This window comes from Oncorhynchus masou, chromosome 24, assembly GCF_036934945.1.
Source record: "Oncorhynchus masou masou isolate Uvic2021 chromosome 24, UVic_Omas_1.1, whole genome shotgun sequence".
NCBI classification, from domain to species: domain Eukaryota; kingdom Metazoa; phylum Chordata; class Actinopteri; order Salmoniformes; family Salmonidae; genus Oncorhynchus; species Oncorhynchus masou.
In genome coordinates, this window is record NC_088235.1 from 70,645,188 (window position 1) to 70,657,624 (window position 12,437).

The following is a 12,437-nucleotide window of genomic DNA, read 5'->3' on the forward strand; positions in this document are numbered from 1 at the left end:
TAACAGCATATTTTGTATCACTTTGCAAATTTCTGGTCAGCTTTGAATTCATTCTGGTCTAGCTGCTTTTGTCTTATTAAGTTAGTTTGCATATGCTATTTAGCCTATATACAGTTCCTTGTAAAAGTATTCACCCCCTTGGCGTTTTTGCTATTTTGTTTCATTACAACCTGTAATTTAAATGGATTTTTATTTGAATTTCATGTAATGGACATACACAAAATGGTCCAAATTGGTGAAGTGAATTGGAAAAAAATTACTTGTTTCCTAAAACAATAAATGTAAAACAGAAAAGTGGTGCGTGCAAATGTATTCACCCCCTTTGCTATGAAGCCCCTAAATCAGATCTGGTGCAACCAATTACCTTCAGAAGTCACATAATTAGTTAGATTGCACACAGGTGGACTTTATTTCAGTATCACATGATCTCAGTATAGATTTGCCTGTTCTGAAAGGCTCCAGAGTCTGCAACACCACTAAGCAAGTGGCACCATGAAGACCAAGGAGCACTCCAAACAGGTCAGTGACAAAGTTGTGGAGAAATACAGATCAGGGTTGGGTTATAAAAAATAAATATCAGAAATCTTGAACATCCCACGGAGCACCATTAAATCCATTATGAAAGAATATGGCACCGCAACAAACCTGCCAAGAGGGTGCCGCCCACCACAACTCACGGACCAGGCAAGGAGGGCATTAATCAGAGAGGCATCAAAGAGACCAAAGATAACCCTGAAAGACCTGCAAAGCTTCACAGCGGAGATTGGAGTATTTGTCCATAGGACCACTTTAAGCCCCTTCACAGAGCTGGAAGGAAGAGTGGCTAGAAAAAAGCCATTGCTAAAAGAAAACAATAAGCAAACACGTTTGGGATTCGCCAAAAGGCATGTGGGACACTCCCCAAACATATGGATGAAGGTACTTTGGTTAGATGAGACTAAAATGTAGCTTTTTGGCCATTAAAGAAAACGCTATGTCTGGTGCAAACCCAACACCTCTCATCACCCCGAGAATCCCATCCCCACAGTGAAGCGTCATGGACTGGGAAACTGGTCAGAATTGAAGGAATGATGGATGGTGCTAGATACAGGGAAATTCTTGTGGGAAACCTGTTTCAGTCTTCCAGAGATTTGAGACTGGGAAAGAGGGTCACCTTCCAGCAGGACAGTGACCCTAAGCATACTGCTAAAGGAACACTTGAGTGGTTTAAGGGGAAACATTTAAATGTCTTGGAATGGCCTAGTCAAAGCCCAGTCCTCAATCCAATTGAGAATCTATGGTATGGCTTAAAGATTCCTGTACACCAGCGGAACCCATCCAACTTGAAGGAGCTGGAGCAATTTTGCCTTGACGAATGGGCAAAGATCCCAGTGGCTAGATGTGCCAAGCTTATACAGACATACCCCAAGAGACTTGCAGCTGTAATTCCTGCAAAAGGTGGCTCTACGAAGTATTGACTTTGGGGGGTGAATACTTATGCACGCTCAAGTTTTCTGTTGTTTTTTTGTTGGTCCTATTTATTGTTTGTTTCAAAATTAAAAAAAATATTTTACATCTTCAAAGTGGTAGGCATTGTTGTGTAAATCAAAAGCTACAAACCTCCTAAAAATCGACTTTAATTCCAGGTTGTAAGGAAACAAAATAGGAAAAATGCCAGGGGGGTGAATACTTTCACCAGGCTGCATTGCAGTAGCACACATCTCGCTTTATTCAACCTACCCAAACATACTACCCCGTCATCCCCCGCAAACTTCCCATTAGTGTGAGCAGACATTGGAAAACATCATCCATCCACATGGTGTCCCTCAGGGCAGTGTGCTGTGACCGCTATGTTGTGCCACTGGTGGGATGGCATGTCTGATGCCTGGAAATCTCAATCACCTGTCACCAGTTCAGTACCGCAGTAACATAGCCTAGGCTCCCTATCTCATGCGAGTCGCTGGACTACGGCCAACGGTCCTCCCGTAACACTTCACTAACGTACGGACAACCTACACTGCATGGAGTGGAGGGACACCCCGCTGCATGGTGTGCTGTGCACTTCTGGAATTATCCTAAATGTCAGTTATACAGTGAAATCTAGCTAATTGGGTATAGGCCTATATCAGGATGTAGGAATCAGTACTAGATCTTTCTTCTTAGTCCACTAATCAGATTAACTGCTATAGCCTATTATCACGAAATTGCAATTTGCACGTAGTTAGCACAATCACCTTTACTATAGCCCCTTTGTGTGTGTGTGTGTTTAATCTGTTGTCCCTTCTTGCTGTCCCAATCCATCCGCTCACTGGTGCTCTGTCTCCTTCTGTCTTTGCTTTGTGATCTCCACCTCTCAAAAATGAATTGCAGGTGTAGAACTCTTTAATCTGGGGAGGGGCTGCTGAAATCATGAAAAATCATGTTTGATCATGCTGTAATAATCTTGATAATCATCTCTTGATTGATGATTGGTATAATTCAGATGTCTTTTCCAGGGCCTGATTTTACTTGTGCCTGTTTTTTTTTTTTTGCACTATGATTTACTGTATTTCATGTTAAGACCAAACAACAAATGACTTCAACCTGGACTGGAATCAGTTTTCCCCCCTTTTTATTTCTATTAACTTGGCTTTCCTCCGCTGCGGTGCCCACTGATCTGTGTAATGTAATGTGCACGTTAGCTGTCTGCGATGATGCTAGTGGTCTCAGTGGGTTTGGAGTGGCTCACAGTGGGTGATAGGTTAAATGTCCCAGACATGTGAGAGGGTTAATGTACTTGCTCTCTGTCTCCAGTCTTCAGACAAGGAGAAGGTGGACCAGCTTCAAGAGGAACTGCTCCGAACTCAGGTACAGCCCAATATGGTCCGTATCCTTCGTTGTTTTAACAGACCCCAAGTTTTTATACCACATAATAAAAATCTGGGTTTACTGGTTGCAAAATAGCTGGGAAGAGATTTCCGATGTAACGATTCCATGGCACATTGTGTGTGTGAACTGATACACAAAACAACGCTTGATTCAACACTTCAAGTTTTTCAGTTTAAATTATTATCTGAATTTCTTGCCACCAACAGAATGTTATATACACCCACTAGACAGTTTATTAGGTACACCAACCCGTTCACGAAAATGGAGTCACGTGGCTGGCGAAACAAAGCAGGCAGACAGGCATCAACGCATTTAGTTACCGTTCAATGTATTGTAAGAATGGGCGAAACGAGTGACCTAAACGACTTTGAGCGTCGGCGCCAGGCACACTGGATCCAGTATCAAATGGATGGGCCAATAAAATAAATACATCCGGTTTACTTTGGTACATGGACTGAATGGTCCAGATCTTTCCTTTAATAGACTCCACTTGTAAGGTACCACATTGACCTTGTAAAGTCAGGTTTAGAAAAATCCAGTTTACTTTGACAAATGGACTGAGTGAAAGCGAGGATTTGTTGTTAAAGCTTGAACTTCTTTCTCTCTTGCACGTAGATGAAGTACCAGCGCATGCTGGAGAGACTGGAGAAGGAGAACAAGGACCTGAGGAAAGTGGTGCTGCAGAAAGACGAGAAGGGTATCCACCAGAGGAAGATCAAGGTGTGTGTGAGTCACGCACACCACACACATACTTACAATGTCATGCACATACACACACCAGTGTTCTGCATGGTAGTACAAGTTAATCAATGAGTTTGTTTCAAAACACTGTCTCCTGAAGAAATAGACTCAATCTCCCATCAGGCATTACCCTAAAGTATTTTTCTGTGTTCCTTCTACAGAAGTCTCTGATTGACATGTACTCTGAGGTCCTGGACATCCTCTCAGACTTTGACTCCAACTACAACACCCAGGATCACCTACCCAGGGTAAAGATAAACCAAGGGGTCATGGCTGTCTGGAAATGCAATCAAATTAAGGAGACATTATTTTTTTATGTTCATGTTTCTTTAGTAGATCCCATAAATATTGGGGCCATACTTGGCAACAGAAGTAACCATTTTAAATTGAAATAGTTTCCTTCGGCTCAAAATGTGTATTAGCCAATTAAATTAAATTGATTTATGACAGAACGCTAAATTGGAGCTGGTCCCATTAGATAAGATGGCACACATTATCCCTATGCTAACCTCACCAGGTGGCTGTGATTATATCCTGGAACAAATTATTCATCTGCCAATCAAAGATCTTAGACTTTTATAACCACCAACTAATGGAATTTCTTAACATGGGTCAACCCTGACCACTAGAAGGATATTTTAAAACTACTAATTCAAGGTTTACTTTTGTTCCTTTGGTCTGTAAATAAATGGTGTCCATATTTCATTTGAATTTTATTAGGACTCCCGTTAGCAGAACTAAAAAGACAGAACGAAAAAGACATTACAATTTATATTAAGACATCACAAACGAGAGGTCGACCGATTTTAATCGGCATAGCCGATTACATTGCATTCCACGAGGAAACTGCGTGGCTGGCTGACCACCTGTTACGCAAGTGCAGCAAGGAGCCAAGATCAGTTGCTAGCTAACATTAAACTTATCTTATAAAAAAACAATCAATCTAAACATAATCGCTAGTTAACTACACATGGTTGATGATATTACTAGTTTAACTAGCTTGTCCTGCGTTGCAAGTAATCAATGCGGTGCCTGTCAATTTATCATTGAATCACAGCCTTCTTCGCCAAACGGGTGATGATTTAACAAGCGCATTCGCGAAAGAAGCACTGTCGTTGCACGACTGTACCTAACAATAAACATCAATGCCTTTCTTAAAATCAATACACAAGTATATATTTTTTTAAACATGCATATTTAGTTAAAATAAATTCATGTTAGCGGGCAATATTAACTAGGGAAATTGTCACTTCTCTGGCATTCTGTGCAAGCAGAGTCAGGGTAAATGCAGCATTTTGGGCCGCCTGGCTCGTTGCGAACTGTGTGAAGACCATTTCTTCCTAACAAAGACCGTAAATAATTTGCCAGAATTTCACATAATTATGACATAACATTGAAGGTTGTGCAATGTAACAGCAATATTTAGACTTATGGATGCCACCCGTTCGATAAAACACGAAACAGTTCTGTATTTCACTGAAAGAATAAACTTTTTGTTTTCGAAATGATAGTTTCCGGATTTGGCCATATTAATTACCTAAGGCTCTTATTTCTGTGTATTTATTATAATTACATCTATGATCTGATAGAGCAGTCTGACTGAGCGGTGGTAGGCAACAGCAGGCTCGTAATGCTTGAAGCACAGTGCTGTTTATGACTTCAAGCCTATCAACTCCTGAGATTAGGCTGGCAATACTGTAGTGCCTATTAGAACATCCAATAGTCAAAAGGTATATAAAATACAAATGGTATCGAGAGAAATAGTCCAAAAATAACTACAACCTAAAACTTCTTACCTGGGAATATTGAAGACGTATGTTAAAAGGAACCACCAGCTTTCATATGTTCTCATATGATGCAAAAATGTATCATACACAGATGACTTCTGTATTTTGAAAGTATTTGATATCTTGAATTTGCCTGTCTGGTTTGGTGGTTGTGTTTTGTTGCTACGATACACCAATTGGTTTGAGGAATACTCTAGTTTCTTGAAGAATATATAACTTGTTCCAGAACAATACCACTGCCACGTGGTTAGCATAGGGCTAACGTGAGCCATTTGAGCTGGGACCAGCTACAATTTAGCGTTCAGTCATGTGCAAGTAAATCAACGATTTTAATTGGCTGATACGCATTTTGAAAAGGAGAAACTGTTTAAATTGAAATGGTTGCTTATGTTCGCAAGTATGGCCCCGTCCTTTCCTCTTGTAAAGGCGTTGTTATGAAATGCTACGCCTCTACTGTCTGTCACACCCATTTCATCCAACCCTCCGCCTCCCCGCTATCTTCCTCCTTCCCTCCCTCCACTCTGCTATACTCTAGGTGGTGGTGGTGGGAGACCAGAGTGCAGGGAAGACCAGTGTGTTGGAGATGATCGCCCAGGCTAGGATCTTCCCCCGGGGCTCTGGAGAAATGATGACCCGCTCTCCTGTCAAGGTAGAAGAACTCATTTACCAGACTGCCTTAACCCCCTCAACATCCCTAACTTCCAGCGCTGTAGCTACAAAGATATCAAAGATGTATAAGATCCAACGCTTACTTGGTGTTTGTTATTTTATCTGGGATTTGGTACATCCATTTTGTAATTGATGTATAGCTGTAGATTTTTGGAGAATATAACTTAAGTGGCGGAGTGACTGCTTTGTTGTTTTTTTAAATCCCAGATTGCCCCTTTTTAAGGAAACCTGTCCAAACCTTACCTACTGCTGTGGCAAAGCTTTGATGGATATCTTCTTAGGCTCTGTAGGTCTACACGGTTCCATATGGGAGGTTCTAGTCCTCATTTTGATTAGTTGAATGAGGCCTGTGTGGTCTGGATGGATGGGCGGCATTACCAGACTACTGTTGTGGTTTTGGCCTGGGGACTTTGAAAGTGGTCAATTACATTTTGCCGCCTGCTGTTCTTTCCCCTTCCACTAGGTGACGCTAAGCGAGGGTCCGCACCACGTAGCCATGTTCAAGGACAGCAGCCGAGAGTTCGACCTGGGCAAAGAGGAGGACGTAAGTTTTATACAGCATACATATGTGCGGGAGGGGTGACTGGACTGTAAACAAATGGGGAAATCTGCCTCTTTCAATCTTAATTCATTCACTTGTTTTCTTGTTTATTCACTCATTAATTTATTAATTATTGTCCCTGAAGCTAGCTGCCCTGAGACATGAGATCGAGCTGAGGATGAGGAAGAGTGTCAAGGAGGGACAGACAGTCAGCCCTGAGGTGAGGACAGAACCTCTATAGCTTTCAGCTTAAAGAATGTGTACTTCAGTTTGTGCCTAAATGTTTGTTTCCATATGGCAGACAATCTCTCTGAGTGTCAAAGGACCAGGCATCCAGAGGATGGTACTAGTGGACTTACCAGGAGTCATCAGTGTGAGTGTACACACACACAGCTACACACGCGCAGAAGCACATACAGAAACACACTTGCCCACACGCTTGTGTACATTAACAGTGACCATACAGTGTTAGGTGCAGTGATGCTATGTAACTCCTCTCAGACTGTGACAGCGGGCATGGCAGCCGACACCAAGGAGACCATATTCAGCATCAGCAAGAACTACATGCAGAACCCCAACGCCATCATCCTCTGCATCCAGGGTGAGTCAACGCTGGAGTCCCCCCTTTTTCACAGATCATCCTTGAGCTCCTTTTCTTCCTCCCCTCTGCTTCGGTCTCATCTCTCCTCTCTGCTGCCGCCTCCTCCACTCCTCTCCTCTCTGCTGCCTCCCCTATTCCTTTACCTCTCCTGCTCTTCCCGAACCCTCCATCTCTCTTTCTCGTCCTCAGATGGGTCAGTGGATGCGGAGCGCAGCATCGTCACAGACCTGGTCAGTCAAATGGACCCGCAGGGGAAGAGGACCATATTTGTCCTGACCAAAGTAGACCTGGCAGAGAAGAACCTGGCCAGCCCTAACCGGGTGAGATTCGCAAACACACACACGTTCAAAATGTTTGTTTTGAAACTTTTTTGTAACGTGAAGCAGAAAGGAGTTGGACAAGTCTAGGTAGTCCTGAAACAGAGCATGGACAAAATGCATTTGTCAAGTTCAAATGTTCTGAAAACATTTATAATCCTCTTTAGCCAAAAAGGGGTGCCCTTTCATTAGTTTTAAAAGCTGGATGGTACACTCAAACAGTCAAGAGGTACAGACTGGATGAAACCCAGTGACACTTGATTGCATTCTCCCTCGTCTTGTATTTGATGTATTTCTCTCTACAGATTCAACAGATTGTTGAAGGAAAACTGTTCCCTATGAAAGCCTTGGGCTATTTTGCTGTGGTAACGGGAAAAGGTAAATTGTATTACAATTAGGGTAGCAAAATTCCAGTAACATGCCACCAGGATTTTAGGGAATTTGGGGAAAGTTACCGGAATTTTGCCACCCTCATTACAGAAATGTACATTAGTTGAATCTGGCCTGAGTTAGTCAGGTCTTTAATCACTGACATGTGCATCTGTTGTCCCTTCTTCCCAAGGCAGTGCCGGTGAAAGCATCGACTCCATCAAAGACTATGAAGAGGACTTCTTCCAGAACTCTAGACTTCTTAGGTGGGTGTCCTGACTCCCTATTATTGCACATTCGGTTTAGAAAATGAATTGCCGGTAAATTCATTAATTTGGTGAACGGCCATGGTTTTCAATGAGAATTTATTTAATTTTTTACATTCTGCTGAAATTGAACATGTTATCCTGACCTGTGTCCCTCTCTCCTTCAAAGAGATGGTATGCTGAAAGCCCACCAGGTGACCACTAAGAACCTCAGTCTGGCCGTGTCCGACTGCTTCTGGAAGATGGTCAGGGAGTCAGTGGAGCAGCAGGCCGACGCCTTCAAAGGTAACCAGACGGGTTAGGATCCCAAACGACACCTCTATTAGGTTGGACACACAACATTTTTAACAATGACATTTTTTTTCTGATAGAAACCAGTTCACTCCATCTGCCGTGGAGCCCAGTTTCATAGTATGACCATATTTCCCAGCTGCTTGCCGTCGTTTTGAAGTAATCACGACAAAACAGGCCTTATTTTAGGGCATTTTTCACCCTGCCAGCTCCTATTAGTTGTATTGAGCACCGTGGCACCAACTCACCTTCCCGAACGTTCGATTCCCAGCTTATTGTTCTATGTCACAATGCCTGCTTCGCTATGGTTGGCAATGAGACTTGCTCACGTTGTTGGTAATTCAAATGTAAACCACAACAAAAATACTCATGGAACTCTGAGGTCGTCCTGTTGTTCCCTATAGGGGAAATATAGGCATGTCTGTCTATATCGCCAAATATCTCGCAATGTGTTTATTTAGATCTTTTTCAAGTCGGATGCCATTTTAATCATGAGAATCTCCTCTTTCTAATTATGTACATCTGGGCTGTGAGCTCGGTTGTCATGAAATTCTAGCCCCAAAATACTTTTTGCCCTTGCGTTGCTGAGCTCCCCTCATTGGCATGCCTCTCCATAGGAAAACAATCTATTTCACCAAATATCTCACAATGTGTATATTTAGATTTATTTTCAAGTCAGGCACCATTTTAATCATGAGAATCTCCTCTTTGTAATTATGTAGGTCTGGGCAGTGAGCTCGGTTGACATCGATCACTAGACCAGAAATAGTCTGAAGTTGTAATTTTTCCCGTACTTTCCCGTACTTTCTCATTATGCAGACAAGCACAGTTGACACCATCAAGGAGCGGATGTTCACTTTCTACACAAGTATTTTTTTCCCCCAGTTTCGTCCGACGAACAGATTGCAATGGTAAAATAAATAAGGATACATTTTTTGTGCCATTTTGTCGAGATTGAATTCTAAGCATCACTCCAGTCAAAACAGGCTCTGCGAACGTTCTATTCCATTCATTTGCTATGGGCTCTCGCTAGTGTTCCAGCTTAGCCAACGTTCTTTTGACGTTTTTCAGCCTTGGGGAAATGTTGACTCGTTCTATTGTCCAGCCTGCGTCTATATGAGGCGCCAAAGGCTTCAATGGCCTCCTTATTTTCCTTCCTGATAGGCCATCTAGGCATGTTCCTCCTAGCCGGCATGTGTCACTCTCATTCCACGGAGGGCCAAATGTCTGCGGGTTTTCAATCCTCCCTTGTACTTGATTTATTGAATTAAGGCCAGGCAGGCACCACATCCTAATAGGGTATTTTTATTCCTCCCTTAATCATATCACAGTCAGCTTTTACCAGTTGAATGTACACAGAAATATAATACTTTTTTGTAATACAATTTTTTTGAAATATTTTATTGGCATATGCAAATGAGAACTTCTCATGATGTATTTGCATATTGTGCAAATCCATTTTTCCGAACACTGTAAGAAGTCAGCCTAATTTTTTCAGGATTTTTCTTTTTAGGACACTCTAGGACTAGGCTTGTCCAAAGCAGGTTGTGGATAAATGTTTTTTTTAATCGATCTGTAAAATACTAAATATGTAAAATGCTTTTTTGGTGCATTTTCCCAAAGAACCGTATCTAGATTAGATTAGATTTTAGTTAAAAATAAATACTTATTTTCCACCATAACTTGCAAATAAATTCGATAAAAATACTACAATGTGATTTTCTGGATTTTTTTCTCTCATTTTGTCTTTCATAGTTGAAGTGTACCTATGATGAAAATTACAGGCCTCTCTCATCTTTTTAAGTGGAAGAACTTGCACAATTGGTGGCTGACTAAATACTTTTTTTTGCCCCACTGTAGCTGTAACTTTAGCTAATTTGTATTCATTATTACAGGAAAATAAACTCACAACAAGATCATTAATTACAAGTTAAACGGTAATCTTGTTTATCATGATTTGTGAATGACTACCTCCTCTCTGTACCCCACATATACAATTATCTGTAAGGTCCCTCAGTTGAGCAGTGAATTTCAAACACCGATTCAACCACAAAGACCAGTGAGTTTAGCCTATGCCTCGCAAATAAGGGCACCTATTGGTAGATGGGGTAAAAAATAAACAGAAGTGAATATCCCTTTGAGCATGGTGAAGTTTTTAATTACACTTTGGATGGTGTATTAATACACCCAGTCACTACAAAGATACAGGCATCCTTCTTGACTCAGTTGCCAGAGAGGAAGGAAACCACTCAGGGATTTCACCATGAGGACAATGGTGACTTTAAAACAGTTTGAGTTTAATGGCTGTGATAGGACAAAACTTAGGATGGATAAAGAACATTATAGTTACTCCACAATACTAACAATTACAGAGTACAGAATACAAAAATATTCTAAAACATGCATCCTGTTTGCAATAAAACACTAAAGAAAAGCTGCAAAGAAATTAACTGTACTGAATACAATGTTTGTGGCAAATCCATCACATCACTGAGTATCACTCTCCATATTTTCAACCATGGTGGTGGCTGCATCATGTTATGGGTATGGACTAGGGAGTTTTTTTTAGGGTAAAAAGAAACAGAATAGAGCTAAGCACAGGCAAAATCCTAGAGCAAAACCTGGTATTCAACAGACACTGGGAGACATTCACCTATCAGCAGGACAATAACCTAAAACACAAGGCTAATTATACACTGGAGTTGTCTTACCAAGACAACATTGAATGTTCCTGAGTGGCCTAGTTACAATTTTGACTACAATCAGCTTGAAAATCTATGGCAAGATTTGAAAATGGATTTCTAGCAATGATCAACAACTAACTTGACAGAGCTTAACATTTTTTTTTTAAGAATAATGTGCAAAATTATACGATCCAGGTGTGCAAACCTCTTAGACTTACTCAAAGACTCACACCTGTAATTGCAGCCAAAGTGATTCTAACGTGTATTGACTCAGGGGTGTGAATACTTATGTAAATTACATATTTCTGTATTTCATATTCAATACATTTTTAAAATGTGTATATTGGTGAGGGGGAAAACATATATTGAATCAATTTTGAGTTCAGGCTGTAAAACAACAACGATGTGGATTAAGTTACGCGGTATGAATACTTTCCGAAGGCACTATTCAATTATTTCATCCAAACTGCTTTGTGCAAGAAAGTCCCGCCTCACCCATCTACTCATCGTCCAAAGTGGTTCAAATGTATTAATGTTGATGACGGTAGTAATGATAATTGAAATAAAATATACATTTTCATGATTTTTTTTTATAAACATTTTGTTTCACTTTTTGAAAATACTAATATTAATGGACCAAAATACAAAAATCTCAAAATTGACAGGTAGATGCAAAACTATACTTTCAGCCTGTGGTGCCTGGACCTTTAAGTCACTTATTAGTTAGGAACTCCCCTCAGCTGGTTGTGTAGGTCTTAATTGGACAAGCACTCTGCCATCCATGGAATGAGTTTGACACTCCTGTTCTCGTCTCTTACAGCCATGGCTGACCACCACCACCCACCTTTTGTTAGTGAGCGATGCACACTTTTCCTCTCTACTTGCTCCCCCCCTCCTGCTCTCGAATACCCTGCCACACTTCTCCCCTCGACCGGCACTGCTTCCCAGCCGCAATTATCCCAGACAGCCGGTGGTCCTCACTAACAGTAGCAGCAGGGACTAGATTTATTGCCCTCTGGCTGTGGTGTGGCTCTCCTTCCCATTGTGTGGCGTATTGATCTGCTGCACGTCAAAAACCATCCTCACAGGCCCAGTGTCTGGCGCCACTCTGGCCCAATAACCCACCCACGGGCAATTAGCGACATCTTCATTGTGTAGGGAGAGGAGAGGGACAATGGGGAGTGTGTATGTTGGGGAGTGTGTGTGTGTATGTTGGGGAGTGTGTGTGTGTATGTTGGGGAGTGTGTGTGTGTATGTTGGGGAGTGTGTGTGTGTGTATGTTGGGGAGTGTGTGTGTGTGTATGTCGGGGAGTGTGTGTGTGTG

General features: G+C 41.6%; 1 protein-coding gene across 8 annotated transcripts in view; it reads left to right on the top strand.

The window, feature by feature from the left end:
* The window catches only part of LOC135512547 (dynamin-like 120 kDa protein, mitochondrial), a 58,642-nt gene that overhangs the window by 11,243 nt on the left and 34,962 nt on the right, over nucleotides 1-12,437 (top strand). For 5 of the 8 annotated variants that reach the window (XM_064934684.1, XM_064934689.1, XM_064934685.1 and 2 more), the window contains 12 exons: nucleotides 2,773-2,826; nucleotides 3,463-3,573; nucleotides 3,750-3,836; nucleotides 5,911-6,024; nucleotides 6,508-6,588; nucleotides 6,731-6,805; nucleotides 6,887-6,958; nucleotides 7,087-7,186; nucleotides 7,376-7,506; nucleotides 7,809-7,881; nucleotides 8,066-8,138; nucleotides 8,308-8,423. In XM_064934684.1, the coding sequence (XP_064790756.1) occupies nucleotides 2,773-2,826; nucleotides 3,463-3,573; nucleotides 3,750-3,836; nucleotides 5,911-6,024; nucleotides 6,508-6,588; nucleotides 6,731-6,805; nucleotides 6,887-6,958; nucleotides 7,087-7,186; nucleotides 7,376-7,506; nucleotides 7,809-7,881; nucleotides 8,066-8,138; nucleotides 8,308-8,423 (1,087 nt within the window). The remainder of the gene's footprint in view (nucleotides 1-2,772; nucleotides 2,827-3,462; nucleotides 3,574-3,749; nucleotides 3,837-5,910; nucleotides 6,025-6,507; nucleotides 6,589-6,730; nucleotides 6,806-6,886; nucleotides 6,959-7,086; nucleotides 7,187-7,375; nucleotides 7,507-7,808; nucleotides 7,882-8,065; nucleotides 8,139-8,307; nucleotides 8,424-12,437) is intronic. The other 3 variants (XM_064934686.1, XM_064934692.1, XM_064934690.1) reach the window with 1 other exon arrangement.